The 19,345-nt window shown below is 37.1% G+C and overlaps 1 protein-coding gene across 4 annotated transcripts in view; it reads left to right on the forward strand.

Moving 5' to 3' along the window:
• Window positions 1-19,345, forward strand: part of LRRK2 (leucine rich repeat kinase 2) — a 137,299-nt gene that overhangs the window by 84,718 nt on the left and 33,236 nt on the right. For all 4 annotated transcript variants that reach the window (XM_053226128.1, XM_027035906.2, XM_053226127.1 and 1 more), the window contains 7 exons: window positions 4,901-5,088; window positions 5,926-6,080; window positions 7,190-7,336; window positions 7,479-7,670; window positions 9,133-9,279; window positions 12,923-13,023; window positions 15,808-15,998. In XM_053226128.1, coding sequence (XP_053082103.1) covers window positions 4,901-5,088; window positions 5,926-6,080; window positions 7,190-7,336; window positions 7,479-7,670; window positions 9,133-9,279; window positions 12,923-13,023; window positions 15,808-15,998 — 1,121 coding nt within the window. The remainder of the gene's footprint in view (window positions 1-4,900; window positions 5,089-5,925; window positions 6,081-7,189; window positions 7,337-7,478; window positions 7,671-9,132; window positions 9,280-12,922; window positions 13,024-15,807; window positions 15,999-19,345) is intronic.

Here is a 19,345-nt window from a genome sequence, read left to right on the forward strand (position 1 = left end):
GAGTTTGTATTCAGTTAAAGTAGAAAATCCTATAAATGTAGACTACTGTAGAGCAGTTCATGTAGAAGACTGCATAAAGAAGAGCTTCATGGAAGAAGGGAAAATGTCTGAGAGTTCACTTTAATGTCTTTGTTTCCAACTTGCGAACAGATGTTGTACCACTCTGTTCCACAGTGCTTTTCTAGATTCTTATGACACTTTACTTTGGTTATTGATATAGTCAGTTGAATGGAAGCTTTGTGAATGGGGCAAATATACATAAGAAAATTGAGTCTATGGATGTAAAACCTTTAACTGGACAACATGGAGAGGAGTTTTGACTCTTGAGTGGATTATAAGCTGTAAACGTTTATTGTTTTGAAAACTTTGGATGGTGGTGGTTATGGCTGTTTTTTCTCCATTTATATTTCATATGGAAAGATTTTTTCTTCTGCCAGTGATAATTACCAATGAGATTATCTTAATTAGTTAGCATAACCCATCTCTACAGTTTTGCCACAGAAAGCCATTCAATCAGAACGCACTAGCTCAGAGTTTCTCAGTGTCGGCAATATTGACATTTTGGGCCAGATAATTATTTGTTGTGCATTATAGGATGATAGCAGCATCTTTAGTCTCTACCCTCTAGGTGCCAGTAGTACTGACCCAATATGACAAGCATAAATGTGTCCAGAGATCGCCAAACGTCGGTGGGGGTGCAGAATCACCCTGGTTGAGAACAGCTGCATCTAGCTTAATCATGAACTGAAGAGAGCTTGGGGAGGCCGTCTCCAGCACATGTATTCACTGGCAACTATTTTGAGTGTGGGCATAATTTAGAGTTTTGCATGTGACTCCCTGAGACCCTAAAATGATTCTGTCTGTTTACATTAGAATCATCTCTTCTAATTAAACCATAATAGTCATTAAATTCCCTCAGATAATTTTGAATGATAGTTCCTAAATTTTATCTAAAGAAAAAAAAGGCAGGTAGTTTGAAGAGGGAACTCATTTTGGCCTAAATCCTATATCTTGGACCTTGAGAGCATATTGAAATGTATTGCAATTGGCAATTGTAATGTGACAGTAATACCTATTTTGGTAGATATTTTATAAGTAGATTTTCATCCCTCTGAACATATGCCCTGGAAAGTGTGTTTCCACTCATCTGCTAAATGAGAATGGAGCTGGTAACGTTGACTGGTCCGGAGCACAAGCTCTGTAGTCAGCATGACCCGTGTTCAAATCTCTTCTATATCCATCCCAACACTGTGACATTTCTTAATATTTTAAGTCTTTGTTTCTTCACTTGTAAAATAAGGATAATAACAATATTATCTTCTACATTGCTTCCCTAATTCAGTGTAAGTGAGAAGTAACTGTTAGCTAATCTTATGTTTGACCTATTTAGTAATTTAAGGATATTATTTTAGGTAATAAAAAAATTTTTCAAAATTGTAAAGATGTATCCATGTAGTTTTAGAATGTGTGTCAGGTATGGGGCTAAAGAAAACATATGTGTAGGTGGGTGCCAAGGGAGTTTTTTTAATTTTTTTTATTTTTTAAATGTTTATTTATTCTTGAGAGAGAGAGAGAGAGAGACAGCATGAGTGGGGGAGGGGCAGAGAAAGAGGGAGACACAGAATCTGAAGCAGGCTTCAGGCTTTGAGCTGTCAGCACAGAGCCTGACATGGGGCTGGAACTCACGACCCATGAGATCATGACCTGAGCCGAAGTTGGATGCTTAACCTACTGGGCCACCCAGGAGCCCCAGATATAGCAAAGGGAGTTTTAAATATACCCTGAAGATTTTATTGTCCTGTGTGCCACACTATATCAGAAAATGACTAAACTCTATATAGTCAAGGAAAGGCTAAAGTTGCCCCCCAAAATGATGTGTTTCCCTGTGAATTGGGAATATTTAAAGTTGTACAGATGTGGGTAGTATTAGGGTGTGTGTATCTTCTTCAGTAGAATAAAGAAGTGATTTGTTTCAGAATCACCATCTTCTAACAAAAGCAGCCTTCCACTATTACCACAATAAAATCCCTGAAGATTCATGGAGTGATTAAGTTGAAACTCTTATCAGCATAGTTTTACTATAAACATGATAATTTAAGTGAAAATTAAGTCAATAGTTTGAACAGTCCAAAGTTATATTGAGAGATAAATCTAAAGAGTCAGTATGATATTAACTTGAATTTTTTAATAATTTTATAAGTACTATATTTTTATTTATGCTGATATATTAAAATATAATGTCATTTTCACGAACACTTGAAGAGAATGAAAGCTATAGATAATCAAATGAAAACAAGAATGACTTATCTGATACCCATCAACAAAAATAAATAGGGGTATTCACCTCCGTGAATCATCAAAGGAAGGGCAGAAATAATTTCATGGTGCAAAAGCTCTAATGAGCCTCCTACCCTCTCTGTGACCCAGACTATTAGGTCACTAAACTTATTAAAGACATTTCCATCACTGCACAGAGAAGTTTACAAAACTCATTTAAATGTATGATAAAAGAAATATGAAATACACTTATTGAGTTAATCAGGTGGAACATTAAAAAGCTTGCATGGCAATTTAATCTTGATAAAAACTTGGGTGAGGAATCTGGAAAATTCTCTTTTTTGCATAAGCGCGTAAGTTAGCATTATAAGTTACTAGGCTGAAGGAATATTAGGTCTTTGAAAGGTGATAAAATTAAGGCAGTGTTTTAGTTTTTTATTGCTATGAAACAAGATACCCCAAAACTTGAGTAAACAAGTAAACTTCAGGTAAAACATCAACACTTTATTGTTTCTCACTTTTCTGTGGATTGACTGTGCTCAGCTGGGTGGTTCTGCTCCACATGGCATTGGCAAGGGTCATTCACTTGGCTTCCTTCATTGAGCGAGGCTGGAAAGTCTAAAAATGCCACACTCACATTTTTGGTATGTTGGTCTTCCTCTGTGTGGCCCCTCATATGACCAGTACTCACAAAGTTTAGGCCCAGAACTGGTAAAATATCAGTTCTGCTACTAGTGACCAGAGTAACCACAAAGCCCGTTCAGATCCAAGAGGAGAATGGATGGATTTAATTTCTCAAAGGATTGAACACCATGCATGTAGAAGATGAGAAGATATTGATGTGTCTATGTTTGTAAACTATCTACTACAAATAGTGGCAGCACACCATAGATCTCCTAAAAAATCAAGCACAAACTGCCTATTTTAAAATCAATGTGTCTAAATAAAATAAATTAGAATAGTATACAATAATGGCTAACATACAAGGGGTTAGTTATGTGCTAATTTAAACATTTTCTCTTGTAATTCTCAGAACAGCTATTTTAATGGTACTATATTAGTCCCCATTTTGAAGATGAAGAAATTGATGGACAGAGAGGTTAAATAATTTACCCAAAGTTACATATTCAGGAAGAAGTATTAGGATTTCAAACCAAGTAGTTTGACTCCAGTGTCTAAAAAACTAACCCCAGGATAAAATGCTCCAAACTTCATTTTACCCGAATTTACTCATCCAACAATATTGACTTGACAACTACAATGTTCCTGATACTGTTCTGCAGGGAACAAGTTTCCTGCATTCATGAAGCTGACATTCAAGTTGAAGGAAACAACCAACAACTAAACTCTTACAGTGTCAGATGGTAGAGTGCTGTAAAGCAAATATAAAATATGGTTAGGGATAGAGAGTGAGTTGTGAGACAAGGAAACTTTAAGAATGCCAGAACAGGGGCGCATGGGTGGCTCAGTCAGTTAAGTGCCAACTGCAACGTATTCTTTAATGACCCATTATATATTGTCATTAGACACCATTATGTTCAGTCAGTCATGCATTCATTGATTCAATAAACATTATATGTACCAAACAGAGAAATAGAGATGAGTGAGACAAGTCCCTGGGCCTAAGGATTTTGCAATCTAGTGTTTCACTCAACTGCATGATAATGTTCATAATGTTTGCTCCTATTTAAGTAGCCCTTGAACGTTACAGATCTACCAAAGAAATTAAGCACAAACCTCTTTTAATTTTAGTTTGGCTAAACGAAATGTGATTTCATTTCATTCATCAAGGAATATGTGGATAGTAATGGCTGACATATGAGGGCATACTATATGCTAAAAATTGTCATATGCACTTTGCATGCCTTACGTATGTTACCTTATTTCAGTGTTATGGCAATCTAAGAAGCAGTCCCTGTTATTATCTCACTTAAATTGTGGCTTAAGGAAGTTATATACCTTTCTCAAGGTAACAGAGATGGTAGTAGAGCCTGGATATAACCTGGGTTCTTCTGAATTTCTACTTTTAACTCATGATGATAATCAAAGCTCAAAGTATGATCTCTACACTAGAGTCATCTGAGTTTTTTGTTAAACAGATTCTGAAGCTTTATCCCAGACCTATTTCCAACTGAGTGGAGTCCAGCAAAATTCTGTAGTTGCTTTGTTTGAGGACCACAAAACTGTACTATACTGCCTCTCTTCCCATTGATAGAAACCATTTCCTATTATATAAACATAAAGTAACATTTCTGTGGCAAACCTGTAGTGAGAACAGTCTGGAAGATAATTTCCCTATGAATGTATCATTGATGAGACTATAATAAGGATGAGGGGTGTTGGATTGATCTGTTAATTGGATCTAGGAAAGCTTAAGATACATTGATTTCAGAGGATATCTATAACTTCTGATCTGAATTCACTCCCTTAATTTAATAAATTTTCTGTGGAGGAGTGGTTGTCCCGCTGGGCTTCTAGTAAAGAAATGAGGTCCCATGTTGTACTTGACAATGTTAAAATTGTTCTGATCATTTTCACTGAGCAAAGAGATACAAAATGCTTTAAATTGAGAACTTTTCAGAAAATAAATTGGAGTGATTATTTACAAGTTTAAATCTTTCAGATTTTGACAGTGAAAGTGGAAGGCTATCCAAAACATCCTAAGGGAATCATTTCACGCAGAGATGTGGAAAAATTTCTTTCAAAGAAAAAGAGGTTTCCAAAGAACTACATGTCACAGTACTTTAAACTCCTAGAAAAATTCCAGATTGCCCTGCCAATAGGAGAAGAATATTTGCTGGTTCCAAGCAGGTAAACCTAAGCTTAAAATTTCAATTACCTTGTGGAAACTCACCATCTGTTATATATTTTATTTGTCAAAATAACTTTTGTTTATGATAAATGTACTAATTTTATTTTGGGTGTACACATTCTACTGAAGTATAACATTTACTTTTAATGAAAACACTGCATTTGACATTTTAAAGATACAGTGAAACTTGTTTTATGTATATAATTGGTTTACCACTGCTTAAATTACTTAAAGGTAAATAGTGATTATTCTGTGTGTGTTCATGTGTGTTCTTACATGGCATTGAGAGATTTATATTAGGTTCTGGGAAGATACTGAGTTTTCACCAGAAGAATTTATGGCAATGAATTTTCAGTGGGAGCGGCAACACAGTGGAGGCCTTGGTTCTAACCTTTATTATAGAAGGTTGCTTTATATGTTATTAGTAGGAAATGTTGTAAGGTATGTGATATTGAAAAGTGTAAATTGCATTGATTGCTACATGATATCCAATTCCAAAAATACATATATACTTTTTTTTCTAGGACTTGCATTTTTTAAGTTTTATATAATCGCTTCAAACTTGTCTCTGCATGACTAATTGTAATAATTTATTTATTAGTTTAAAGAGGATTACTGAAAAAAATTCATGCATCTGAGCATGCATTTGAATTGATTAAATAGCCATTGAATTTTTTGAGGAAGAAAGGACATGTAGCAAAAGAACATTATAAAAAAGTGCAATAAGCTAGAATATTTATTCTTCAACTCATTGATTCTCAAGTTGTAAAGCACTTTGGTTAACATGGTTGGGTGTATTATGAAGCTGTATAATGCTGATGTCCTTTTCTCTTTAGTTTGTCTGACCACAGGCCTGTGATAGAGCTCCCTCATTGTGAGAACTCTGAAATTATCATTCGACTATATGAAATGCCTTATTTTCCAATGGGATTTTGGTCAAGGTTAATCAATCGATTACTTGAAATTTCACCTTACATGCTTTCAGGAAGAGGTATGTATTTAATGAAGACTTAATATTTGAGAAATTAGGGGGAAAGCATATTAAAATTAATATGTCATTTTCAGAGTTTATTTATTTGTAAGGCCACTGAAAATCAGAAAAGAAGCTCAAAAGACTTCAGAGTAGCCAAGATAAAGACAGATAGGCTCATATAAGTTCAGGTGGTTTGTCAAAAAGGAAATTTTTCAGGTCCTCACTCAAAGCCTATTTGTTTTTATTTTAGACACATTTATAACAAGTATGAATGTCTTGCTTTCCAAGTCCAAGTAGACCATAAGCAGCAATTTTAGAAAGTGAGATTACTAGGAGTCATGGCGTATAAACACACACACACACACACACACACACACACACACACACACATACATACATACAGATGAACAAAATAAAACTAGAAATGACTGTCACTGCAAAGCCAGGGAGTTTTATTTAACAAGGTAACAGGTTGTGGCCATTCAGACCATTCAGTGTAGAAACAATAATAGTTCTCTTCTGCTGCACCATCCCTGAGGGATTTACAAAAAAAAAAAAAAAAAAAAGGAATAAAAATGAGTGTTTATAATGCTAGTGCTTCCTTCTAGAAGAAAGAGAGATCTTAGTGCTCCACAGGGAAAAATGCCATTTTGGGGGGTTAAAAATCAGCTTTATGGAGGTACTACTATATTCTGAAATAAGCCTTATCTTGCTTGCAACTGATCAGTATATAAGTAGTTACATTGCATTAAAATGAAACATTCAGGAAGTTTTTATTGTAGCCTGGCCAACAACCTCCTTTTAAAAGTTGTACGAATTTACTTATGATTCTTTATCTTCTATTAATATACCTATTACACTACTTAACATCATGAACCTGAAATCCCTCTTAGGTTACCTACTGGGCATTTTGTTTATTTCATTGCAAAATTAAGGATAAAATACTTAATTTCATGTATAATAGATACAGATGAGGACTTGTGTCATTAATGATTCCAATACTTTGTTTCAAACAAATATAGCTCTATTAGTCAAATGTGGTATGTGCAGTGATTTTTCTGCCCTTTTAATTTATGGAATAGTTAATGATTAATAGATTCATTTGGGTCCATTTAAACTTCTTTCAGAACGAGCACTTCGCCCAAACAGAATGTATTGGCGACAAGGCATCTACTTGAATTGGTCTCCTGAAGCTTATTGTCTGGTAGGATCTGAAGTTTTAGACCATCATCCAGAGAGTTTCTTAAAAATTACAGTTCCTTCGTGTAGAAAAGGTAAGGAAATTAATTCAACTTTGAATTGTACCACTAAAGAAATCTAACCTTTTCTTTTTATACTTACAGATCCTCTTTTCTAGCTTTGCAACATGACGAGGTTTGGGTAGGGTGTTAATGAGATCTTTTTTGGATTATGTAGGCTGTATTCTTTTGGGCCAAGTTGTGGACCACATCGATTCTCTTATGGAAGAATGGTTTCCTGGATTACTGGAAATTGATATCTGTGGTGAAGGAGAAACTCTGTTGAAGAAATGGGCATTATATAGTTTTAATGATGGTGAAGAACATCAAAAAATCTTGCTTGATGACTTGATGAAGAAAGCAGAAGAAGGTAGTGTTGATACAATTTCACATGTTTTTAAGTGATCCTTATAGTATTTGTGGAATTTTGTAATGAATGTAAAAATAATTCTTACCTCTAAGGTATGAGTTAGAGGATACTGCATTCAATTACGGAGATAGTGGAGAAAGGTGGATTGTATTTGTTACCAAAAAGACCTTTGTGTTCTAGATTCAGAAGATTTTTGGTTTGAGAGTTTGAATACTGGCTCATTGAGCAAAATAATCTCATCTGTGAAATGGGAATACTAAAACCTACCTTATAGAATTGTTAATGAGGATTAAAATAGATGATGCATGCTTCCATAATTTGGCTATTGTAAATAATGCTGCAGTAAACATGAGGGTGCATATATCTTTTCAAAACAGTGTTTTTATTTTCTTTGGGTAAATATCTATAGAATCACATGGTAATTCTATTTTTAACTTTTTGAGGACCTCCATACTGTTGTCCTCAGTGGCTGCACTAATTGGTATTCCTACCAACATCACTTGAGGGTTCCTTTAATTTCACATCCCTGCCAACACTTGGTATTTCTTGTTTTTGATTGTAGTCATTCTGACAGGTGTAAGGTGATAACTCATTGTGGTTTTGATTTGCATTTCCCTGATGATTAGTGATGTTGAGCAACCCAAGTGTCCATCTATAGATGTTTTTGTAAAGAAGATGTGGTGTGTATACACACACACACACACACACACACACACACACGAATATTACTCAGCCATAAAAAGAATGAAATCTTGCCATTTGCAACAACATGGATGAATCTAGAGAGTATAATGCTCAGTGAAATAAGTCAGACAGAGAGAGACAAATACCATATGATTTCACTCATATGTGGAACTTAAAAAATAGAACAAATGAACAAACAAAGAAAAAAAAAGGAGACACAAAAACCCCAGATGCTTACATACAGAGAACAAACCGGTGGTTCCCAGAAGGCAGGTGGGTTGCAGGATGGGTGAAATAGGTAAAGGGAATTAAGAGTACACTTACCATGATGAGCACTGAGAAATGTCAAGAATTTTTGAATCATTATATTATATGCCTGAGACTAATATAACACTTTATATTAATTATACTTGCATAAAAAATAAAATAGATGATACATAGAAATAACTTACAACTTGTTAACCATATAATAAGTGCCCCCATGAAGGTGGTTAAGAGAATAGATTATTTCCTAATCTATGTCAGATAGTCTAAGGCAGTTCTGAACGCTAGTTTCTAATGAGTGAACCTAGGAATGAGTTTTTAACATTCCAGGTAGGTAGGTATTAATTAAACCTTTAAAACTTTCTCAAATTTTCTAGAGAAAAATAGGATTGGTAAGATAACCTAGAGAGTGATTAGAAATCGTAGGAAATGTGATTATTTTTGTAATCAAAAGCGCACATTTACGTTCATCCTTCAAAGTCTGCTTGTAATAAATGTTTTATGTACTTCTCAGGAGACCTTCTAGTCAATCCGGAGCAACCAAGGCTCACCATTCCTATATCTCAAATTGCTCCTGACTTAATTTTGGCTGACCTGCCTAGAAATATTATGTTGAATAATGATGAATTGGAATTTGAACAAGCTCCAGAATTCCTCTTAGGTAACTGTTTTTGTTGGTTTGAGAATAAAAACTAGGATATAATTTTTCCTTATAATCTAGGATATATTCAAATATAATTATATTATCATAGTTTTTAGTGTCTTCATATATTTGTTATAATGGAATGATATAATGTTATCGTTATAATGATATAATGTTATTATATCATTGGAATGATATATTTTAAAGTAACGTGTCACATAAAGAATTTGATTTGCACACATTCTAATAGACTAGGTTCGAGATAAGAATGGGGCTACAATAAAAGCACACATTTGTGAAATATATCCTTGTATTTTCTTTAAGTGCCAGAAATGGGGGAGGGAGATAAGGAGATTTTCAGTTGTGGAATGCAGTCATTTTTCAGTCTCAGACAGAATAAGTAAAGGAACAACACCTCTAGGTACTCATAGTAGCAGTTTTGTACCTTAGGATGACAGGCATGAATTCTCATAAAAATATTCATAAAACAATTTGGGATTAAAAATTCAGAAGCATTAATTTGGTGACATACTCAAGTTCTAAGCCTTCTTGAGAGTCATTGGGAACTGTGAAGAGCACTGATTTAATGTAAACTATTTGAGGACAATTCTGGCTTTACTTTGTAGAATATTGGTTGTTGTCTGTGTGTATACACTTCATTTTAATAAAATTTCCACAGAGAATGCCTGAAATATGTCAATACATTAAAACTATTAACAGAGAATGTCTAAAATTTGGGACTTGGCATGTAAAGGTAAATAAACTGCTTGGTACCTTTATTCTTTACATAGAGAATTTTAGAATGAATATTTTGGAACTCTGGAAATGAATATATTAGTAGTAGTGGGTTAACACCAAATGCTGAATAGTCAATGCTAAATCCTAGATCTTAACCAACACCAGACTTGACCTGTGATTCAAAGGGTGCAGGTAAATACCACACATACATATTCTTTCTCTGAAGGAGTCTCAAGCCATCAGACAAAGCTCCCCAAAATATCTTTTATTAGTGCATTAAGATGAGTTTCATATATAGGACCCTTTACACAGCATATGTAGAAATGCTCACAAAGTTCGTTTTGAAGCACCTGTGGGATTTTTTTTTCAGTTTTATTGATACAATTGACATACAGCACTGTAGAAGTTTAAGGTATACAGCAAATGATTTGACTCCACATATATCATGAAATGACTACCACAATGAATTTAGTTAGAATTGGTCATCCCATTTAGATGCAAAATAAAAGAAAAAGAAACAAATATATATTTTTTTATTTGTGTTGAGGTCTCATAGATTAACTAACTCTCTTACCAACTTTCAACATGTTGTCATGCTGGACATTCCATTCCCTGTATTTTTTTATCTTATAACTGGAAGTTTGTACCTTTTGACCACCTTCAAAAGCACCTGTGTTCTGTATTTCATTAATTACACAGCAAGTAAAGTGCTTATATAAGTACTCCTCATTCTCTAGTCTCATGCCCCATAGACCCATAAATTTCATGTTCATTCACAATCTGGATCAGGGTTTCTCAAACTCTGCACTGTTGCCATTTTAGACTGAATAATTCTTTGTTGTGGGGGCAGTCCTGTGCATTGTAGAATATTTAGTAGCATCTTTGGCCTCTACCTACTAGATGTTAATGGTATCTCCTCACCTCCCCCTCCCCAGGTGTGACAATCAAAAATATCTCTAGACATTGAAAAACGTAGGGGGTAGGGGTAGGGGAGCAACATCACCCTAGTTGAGAATCACTGATGTAAATAAATGAGATATATCCTTCCAAAAACATTTTATGGGGCACCTGAGTGACTCAGTTAAGCGTCCCACTTTGGCTCAAGTCGTGATCTCACAGTTCGTGAGGTTGAGCCCCGCTTTGGGCTCTGTGCTGACAGCATGGAGCCTCTGCCTCGATCCTCTGTGTCCCTCTCTCGTTGCCCTTCCCTCGCTTGCTCTTGTGCTCTCTCTCAAAAATAAACATTGAAAATATTAAAAAAATAAAAACATTTTATAATCAGAGACTCCCCATTCATTATTTGTAGTATGCTAGGGTAATATGATAGAGGTCATTCATTTCCATTTTCCTTGTAGGATGGGAGTGAATTTCAAGCCTTCAGTTGACATTTTCTTTCTGACATAGCAGTTCCTATATGACACTTCTTAATAGATTTGTGTATATTAATAGACTTGTTTTATGAATATATTTTTAATGTGCATTGTTTCTGAACATATAATATATACTTACGTATACTTATCATAGAGATTAAAATACGCAATTAATACAAATAACAAATATTTTAAAAATGTAAAATATCTAAGCTTCCCATAGATGCATAATTTCACCACTTAGACATAAGAGGTCTCAACATGGTTCTATTTCTTTGGAGGTTTTTCTGAGTTCATTCACTTATGTAGGTCAAGTGCTTATATTTCAAAACACTGTATGAGAACCACAAATATTGTACAAAGGCTATACTGTATGTCAGTGAAGAGTAATAGCCCATGGAGCTGATCATGGTTGATTTCTCAGGCCTTGCTATCTCAGTATGTATTGTACTTTATAGACTTGATAAACACTACAGAGTTGAGATGATGGAGCAATGGAGCTCTTTAAGTAACTGCATAACAAGGGCATGGAAGCCTGATGATACCAAGCATGATGAGGAGATTTTGGCTCTTTCAGTTTTCCAGGACAGTTGTTCTCAACCCTGGCTGGTTGGTCATTACTATCACCTAGGGAATTAAAAGAAAATCCTAATGACCAGTAACTCCTGTGATAAATTAGGTCAGAATCTTTGAGGGTGGACTCAGACATTGGTATTTTTAGAAGCTCCTCAGGTATCTCCTGCAGCCCAGACCCAGAGAACTACTGGGGTGGAGCCTAGGGAATGAGCAGTAGGGCAGGAAGAGAGCCTCAGGGGAAATTCGGAGCTACAGGTTGGATATGTGCCTGATTTGGGATGTTATTAGGCAGACAGCATAGAATAATTTGTTTTTGAACAAAAAATTGTCACAAAGTGTAATTATAGGGAGATTGATTTTGCAGGTGAGGTAGACTGAGTTGGAGGTAATGAACCCAGAATGCCTCCATGGTCTAGGCAGAAAGAACCAAGGGAGTGGAAATGGAAAGGAGGCACGGGACAAAGAGCTAAGATGATTTTTCGGTTTTGAGTCCATAATGACCACAAAAAAAAATTTTTTTTAAATAAGATATGTGAAATGGAATAAAAACTAGTTTGGAGACAAGATAATGAATGTGGCTTGTGATGGAGCAGGGTTGAGATTTGGAAGGGCATGCCAGTGGTCTCCAATGCAAAGTTGTAAATATAGGATAGAGCTCAGAAATGGCTTGTGGCTGTAAATTAAGATGTGGAAACACTCAACGTATCGGAATTGATGGAGTTAGGGAGTCGGTGACATAATTGAGTGGGGAGTGTGTAGATGGAAGACGAGAAGGTTGAAACACAATCTTCAGGTGCATTGTAGTTCACACAGTAGCAGAAGGAAGAGGAAGCATCAAAGGAGACTTGATTCAATGAAACACATGGGTCAGATTTCTCTTCATGTATAAAACATATATAATCACAACCAAAATAATTTATCTAGCTTTTCTGCTTGGACAGATTAACAGAAGTGCTTTGTACTTTTCTTTTCAAAAGGTGATGGCAGTTTTGGATCTGTTTATCGAGCAGCCTATGAAGGAGAAGAAGTGGCTGTGAAGATTTTCAATAAACATACATCACTTAGATTGTTAAGACAAGTAAGAAATCCAATATTAGTACATTAAATCGGACATGTTAACCTCCTGGAACTCTGGTTTTGCATGTGTTTATGAAGATGCAAAATGATCACATTTGCACCCAAAGTCTACCTGAGTTTAGTTATGAAATCCCACTTTTATCCCTCTTTATGGAGTAAAAAAAAAAAGAGATTGTTTTGTTTCTCCTGTTGAAAAACAAAGAAAAGACAGTATTCTGAGAATTTTTGTCCCAGGCTTCACAGTTACCTCCCCCAAGTACAGAAGAAAAGAAGGTACCTCTTTTGAGGTCCTGTGTTTCAAAGGAACCAAATCCGATACGCATTTAAAAATCTCTCTTGGCTTCACTTATATCACATGTTCTTTTCTCCCTAAGCACTTATGTCCAGGATAGTGCTTTGCACCGGTGGACTTAGGCCTGTGTTACTCAATCAGTCTCTATGGTAACGTGAATGCTATTACTTAGAATATTCCCACCTTTTCCCGAGGCTGGGGTTAGAGTCAGTTCTTCCTAAGTTCATGGGCTACTGGTGTGAGGATTGAATGCCTCAGCAAAAATCAAAGTACCCTTAGGAGGAAAGAAAAGTGAGTGGATATTGGATGCAAAGCAAACAGTGGTCATTCCAGTACCCTGTCTGGTTTTGAGTACCAATGAGGATTTACTCTGTTTTCTGAGTCCTTCCTGACAGTAGGAATGAGAGAGAGAGAGGGTAAGAAGAGTGGTAAAATCCAATTCAAATTCTGTAATCTTATGCCAGAACTCAACTATGTTTTTGAATCTATTCATTCTTACTTAAAGAAAATAATTTGTGCCTAAATCTAAAACTAAATGACATGTGCAAACTAAAAAAAACAAAACAAAACAAAACCAGTTACAATACATTAATTATGGATTATGAAAATAATTCCATGTCTGTGTAAAATATCCTGGAGTAATTTTATTAGTAATACTAAAAGCTACACTGTGGCTTTACAAATAAGTTAATAAACATTTTATATATAGAAGCAAGTCTATGAACCAAATCTGGGCACAGTCTCTTTCAATCTGTAGGCAATTGGTTGTATAAATTGATTTTTCAGCCTTGGCCATTAGTCTTCAATGTATGTTCCAAATTTCATTCAGTGTGCTCAGGGAACCCTGTTGGAAATCAAAACATTAAGAATGTATACAGGACTGAGTAGTGTGTAGGCAGCTAGGGGAACCAAGGAAATGATAGAAGAAATAGTAAGAGTAGAGCGTACATAATATGCTTCTTTAAAAAAAAAAAGAAAGAAAGAAAAGGAAAGCACTGCAGTGTTCAGGGCCACATTCTGAGGGTCATTCTACCAGTGGTCATGAACTGGGGCTGATCTATTACAGTCTCCTGCTCCTTTCTCTTTGAAATCAGTGAGCTGCTTTTCTAGGATGGAAAATTTGGATTCAGCTTCTGTCTGTGCCTATGAAAGAAAATGGACCTAACTTGACTGGTTCTCATCAGTTTTAACCAACTGGGATAATCAGACAGAGGCAAAAAAAAAAAAAAAAAAAAAAAAAAAAGGTTTTTATCCACTGAGGAAATATGATTGCAGTCTGAAGCTTTTGTTCTTGGAAAATCCCCGCTCAGGGTATTCAGCCTTTCTTCTTCAGCTTGCAGAATTCTCCACACTGCACTTTCCTGACAAATGCAGTTGGCACTGATACTCCCCATCTTTGAAGCTGGTTTTTAAGAAGCAGAGGTTCTGCAGACAGAAATCACAGTTTATAACATGAATCAATTTAATATCACATGAACTATAAATTTCAACTAAATTAGGGCTTCAGAGTAAAGTGAAATATGCAGAATAAAGTATATATGGAATTCACAAACCACATATAAAGGAGATTGTAAAGTCTCACAGGATGTGGTCTAGGGAGAGGATTACATCAGAATGGAGACCTCTCTATTCAAGCTAAAATGGTATCTTTGACTTTTTGGAGAGAGATTCTTGCAGCTGGGGATTGCTTTAGCGAGGGTGTTTCAAGGCAGGTTACTCTCAGAAAGTAAGAGTATTTGAGCTAAGATCAGAATGATGAGAAGCCTTCAGAAAGGTGAAGGGGTTTCAGAGCATAGAGATCAGCAGGGGCAAAGGCCCAGTGGCTGGAATGAAGGAGCTGGGCATGTGCGGTGAATTGAATGAACACCAGTGTGGCAGAAGGGTGCCGCATGAAGAGGAGAAGACACAGAAGGAGATGGGTTTTGAGTGATGGGCCGGGACCAGATCAGGTCAGGCCATGGAGGCTGTGTGAGTACACAGGGTTTTAATTCAAAAGTAACTGAAAGTTATTAGAGAAGTTTCAAGAGGAGGGATACCATGTATTCCCATGGGCTTAGACACCCTCAGTAAGCTTTTCTAGTCATTAAACCAGAAATGATAGGCAGGTGGTACCTCACATGCCCATTGCAGTTGATTAGTAGCAGCTGCTCAGAATCGTGGCCTGAGAAGGACTCTGTGGCTAACTAGGATTCATTAGATAAGATTGACGTGACCTGATCGTGTGACCACAGCAGGGGTACTGACCCTGCATTAAATGTTCTGAAAAACGCAAAGCAATAAGGAAAGATAGAACTTAACATTTTCATTCAGAATACGTTTTTAAAACCAGTCGTTTATTCCTGAATATGTGGAAGATACAAAAAAGATTAAAGAAGAAATGGAACATTTGCTATAATCCAGTTACCCAGAGAAAACCACACTCAAAGTGTTGAGACACTTAAGGAAGGAGGTACTGGGGCTACAGTACTCTTAAATGGTTTTTTCCCTTTGTAGGAGCTGGTGGTCCTTTGCCACCTCCACCACCCCAGCTTAATATCTTTGCTGGCGGCTGGGATTCGTCCTCGCATGTTGGTGATGGAGTTAGCCTCCAAGGGTTCACTGGACCGCTTGCTTCAGCAGGACAAAGCCAGTCTCACCAGAACCCTACAGCACAGGATTGCACTCCATGTGGCTGATGGCTTGAGGTAATTAATTAGGTCATATGGTTTTCTACTCTGCGTGTGACAAGAGTGAGCCTCAACTTCCTCCCAGGGCTTGGAGAATAGCACTTTCTAGTAATATCATGTCCCAGTAACATTTCACAAACAACTTGAGGGAAAAACTACCATTTCCCTGAACAGATTTTGTAATTCCATAAAATAAGAGTAGGAGGACCATGCAGAACGTCATAGTTAGTTGAGTAGAATTTGGGGGGCACCTGGGTGGCTCAGTCGGTGAAGCGTCCAATTCTTGATTTTGGCTCAGGTCATATCTCATGGTTCGTGGGTTCGGGCCCCGCATCGGACTCTACGCTGACAGTGCAGAGCCTGCTTGGAATTCTTTCTCTGCCCCTCCTCAACTTGCACTTTCTTTTTCTCTCAAAATAAATAAAATTAAATTAAAAAAAAAAAGAATTTGGGCCCAGGAAACCTGTTCCAGAGCTCATTTTCTTAAAACTGTAGTGACCTCCTTGCCCTATAAAAATACAGGTTAAATTTGAAAGTGCCAAGGAAAGTGTCAGGTATCATGGACAATTCTAATAAGGAAAGATTGGTCCATATTTCTGAAGGGGACTGAAGTGATTTTCTGTGTCCAAGGCATACCCAATCCTGCAGCCAGCTGGTACCATGACAGAGTGCCGGGAAGGCAGCACCAAAGAGCGGAAGGGCCATGGTCTTGGGAGACATAGGGACTAGGAGAAGTCATTGCTCCACACACATACCTGTGATTTTATACCTCCGAAACTCATCTGTCAGAGTCTGTAAACTGTGACTAATACAGTGCGTGACATTTCAAGGACTTTGTGATAATTGGAGACATCCCAGATTAAAGTCTGGATTTCCTTCTCCACCACTGTCCCCGTCTCCAGTCACACACTTATTTCACCTTGGAGTCGTCCTTCCTTCCTTCCACTCTCTCACATCCCACACCTAATCCTTCAGCAAATACTTTCAGCAGTGCCATCAAAACCTATCTTCATGAAGCTACTCCTCACAGCCTCTCTGCCGACCCGCAGTGTCTGAGCCGCTGTCATGGCTCCTTGTCTAACCAGCCCACTTGCTCTCACCTTTGCCCCGTATTCCTCTTCACATGGCAGTGGCCAGGGGGCTTTTCTATGTGGAAGTTGGCTCAAGTCTTTGTCCTGTTTTCAACCCTCTCCTATCTCACTCTTCAGTCACTGTGCTCAGCCACTTGCTTCTCTGAAGTTTCTCGGATGTGCCCGGGGCTTTATACCAGCTCTTCTCTGGACCAGGAGAGCCCGCCCCCCAGATATCCTCTTGGCTCACTTCTCATTTCTTTCAGGTCTCCTCTCAGAGGGGATGTCCCTGTCCACCTTATGTCTCTCTGGCACCTGTAGCACTGATCACTGCCTGCTGTTCTTTATATTTTCATTTAAAGAGTTTGTTCATTATCTGTCTCTGCTGCTGGGAATCTAAGGGCCGTGATAGGACTTGCCATCTTGTTCACCTTCATATCCCTGGCATCTGGAATGGTGAACCCCCAGTAAATATGTGTGGGCAGTAGAGAGAGATGGAGATAGGAGAGAGGGAAGAATACAGTACCTGGCACATATAACCACACAGTGAATGCAAATTTCTTTCCTTTCCTTCCCTTCTGAAATACGGTGACTATTCCTCTCAGGCAGTGTCCAGAAATGTGAATGGAATAGATGGCAAGGAACACAAAGAAACACTGCTCACAAACAAATAAGACCAAACCAGGAAGATACAACTTAATAGTGTATAGAGACTATAAAAGACACATAAAATAAATAGGTTTTCCTTTTTGGAAAGACTCTGGAAACTGCCGAAAATCATACAGATTATTAATGAAACAGTATTGCGGAGGTTTGGATTTGGGTTGGTATATCTGCTTTTGAACACCAGGGGGAACCATGTGTTAAATTAATCCAGATAACAGGCAACAACGTCTGGTGTATTTCAGAGCGGGATCAGTCACTTTCCTAAGTCCAGATCTTAGTTTTCCCCTAATTCTTGCACATAATTCCCAGAATGCTTATTTATAAAATGAATTTCTATCTTTCATTCACCACCATGTGAAAGACCTCACCTCTAAGGTAGCTTATTCTGGTTCTCTGAGACCTACTTTAACAACTCCTGCAGTTTCTGATGAAGTAAATGAAATCTCAGCATATTTTGCTTTAATTCACCTGATTTCTTCTCAGCCTAATGCCAAGACAGCTTTCTGGATCTTGTGCCTCAAGAAGCTAGTAGATTTCGGTAGCTTTCAGTCTTCTACCAGCACTAAGTATATTTTTAAAAACTGAGCATTAATGTTTGTTTCCTCAAGTTTCAGCATAGAACTGTAAATACAGAGGTAGAAAGAGACAATAATGTCACACTCCTCTGGAGTCCCTTAAATGATGGAGCTGTTTAGAAAGATATACAAAACTTTTTTCACATTACATATTCTATCTCTTACAGTATTGCCTACACTCTTAGCTTTCATTCCTAATTCAGTCTTCTCCCTAGAGCTATTTATCGTAATTCTCAGTTACCTATGAAGATATGGTCACTTGTATTTTCCATAAGTTTCTTTGTTTCATTATTTACAAAATTGAGTTTATTCTCTCTGCTACTTCCTCCCGCCATGAATCTGTTCCTTCCCTTGTGTCTTCCACTTGCTGACGGCAATCCCTGTAGTCACATCTAGGCTACCCCTCTCGTCCCAAAAGTAAGTATCCATTTGGCCACCAGGTCTTTGACTATTTCATATTATCTTTTTCATTTATTTCACATTATCATTTCATTTATCTTTATGCCACTACTGCTGCCTCGGTCCAGTACCTCCAGGGAATTATCAGAATATTTATGCTAAAATAAAAATCTAATTATGCTTGAAATTCCCTGGGAGTTCCAAGTTCTTTGTGAAATACATGCAAACTACTTGGCAGAGCCTCAGAACTCTGTGTGTATGCCTCTTGCCTTTCCACTGCCCTCACTCTACATTCTGATCATTCTGAGGGTCTTGACTTTTCCTGGACATCCATGTCTTTCTTTCATTTGTCATTCCTCTTTTCACACACTTGTCTGCCTAGAGAATTCATTTTCCTGTAGAATTTGCTCACATACGGTCTCCACGATGAAGCTCTGAATAGATGGTCTCTCTGGCACAAGTTTCTTGGGTTGGCTGTATGCAGGGCTCTGTGTTAGGTGCTGGAGAGGAAAAGGCAGACCTTATGTGTATTATCTTATCAAGGTTGAAAACTTGCAGTGTAGTGGGAGAGTCTGCTTTGCTATCTTTAGCTCTCTTTTTCTCTCTCTGGCTTTTCTAGCATTTGGTACCCACTGCAGTTCTGCAATCTTGTTTG

The sequence above is a fragment of the Acinonyx jubatus genome, chromosome B4, assembly GCF_027475565.1.
Source record: "Acinonyx jubatus isolate Ajub_Pintada_27869175 chromosome B4, VMU_Ajub_asm_v1.0, whole genome shotgun sequence".
NCBI lineage: Eukaryota > Metazoa > Chordata > Mammalia > Carnivora > Felidae > Acinonyx > Acinonyx jubatus.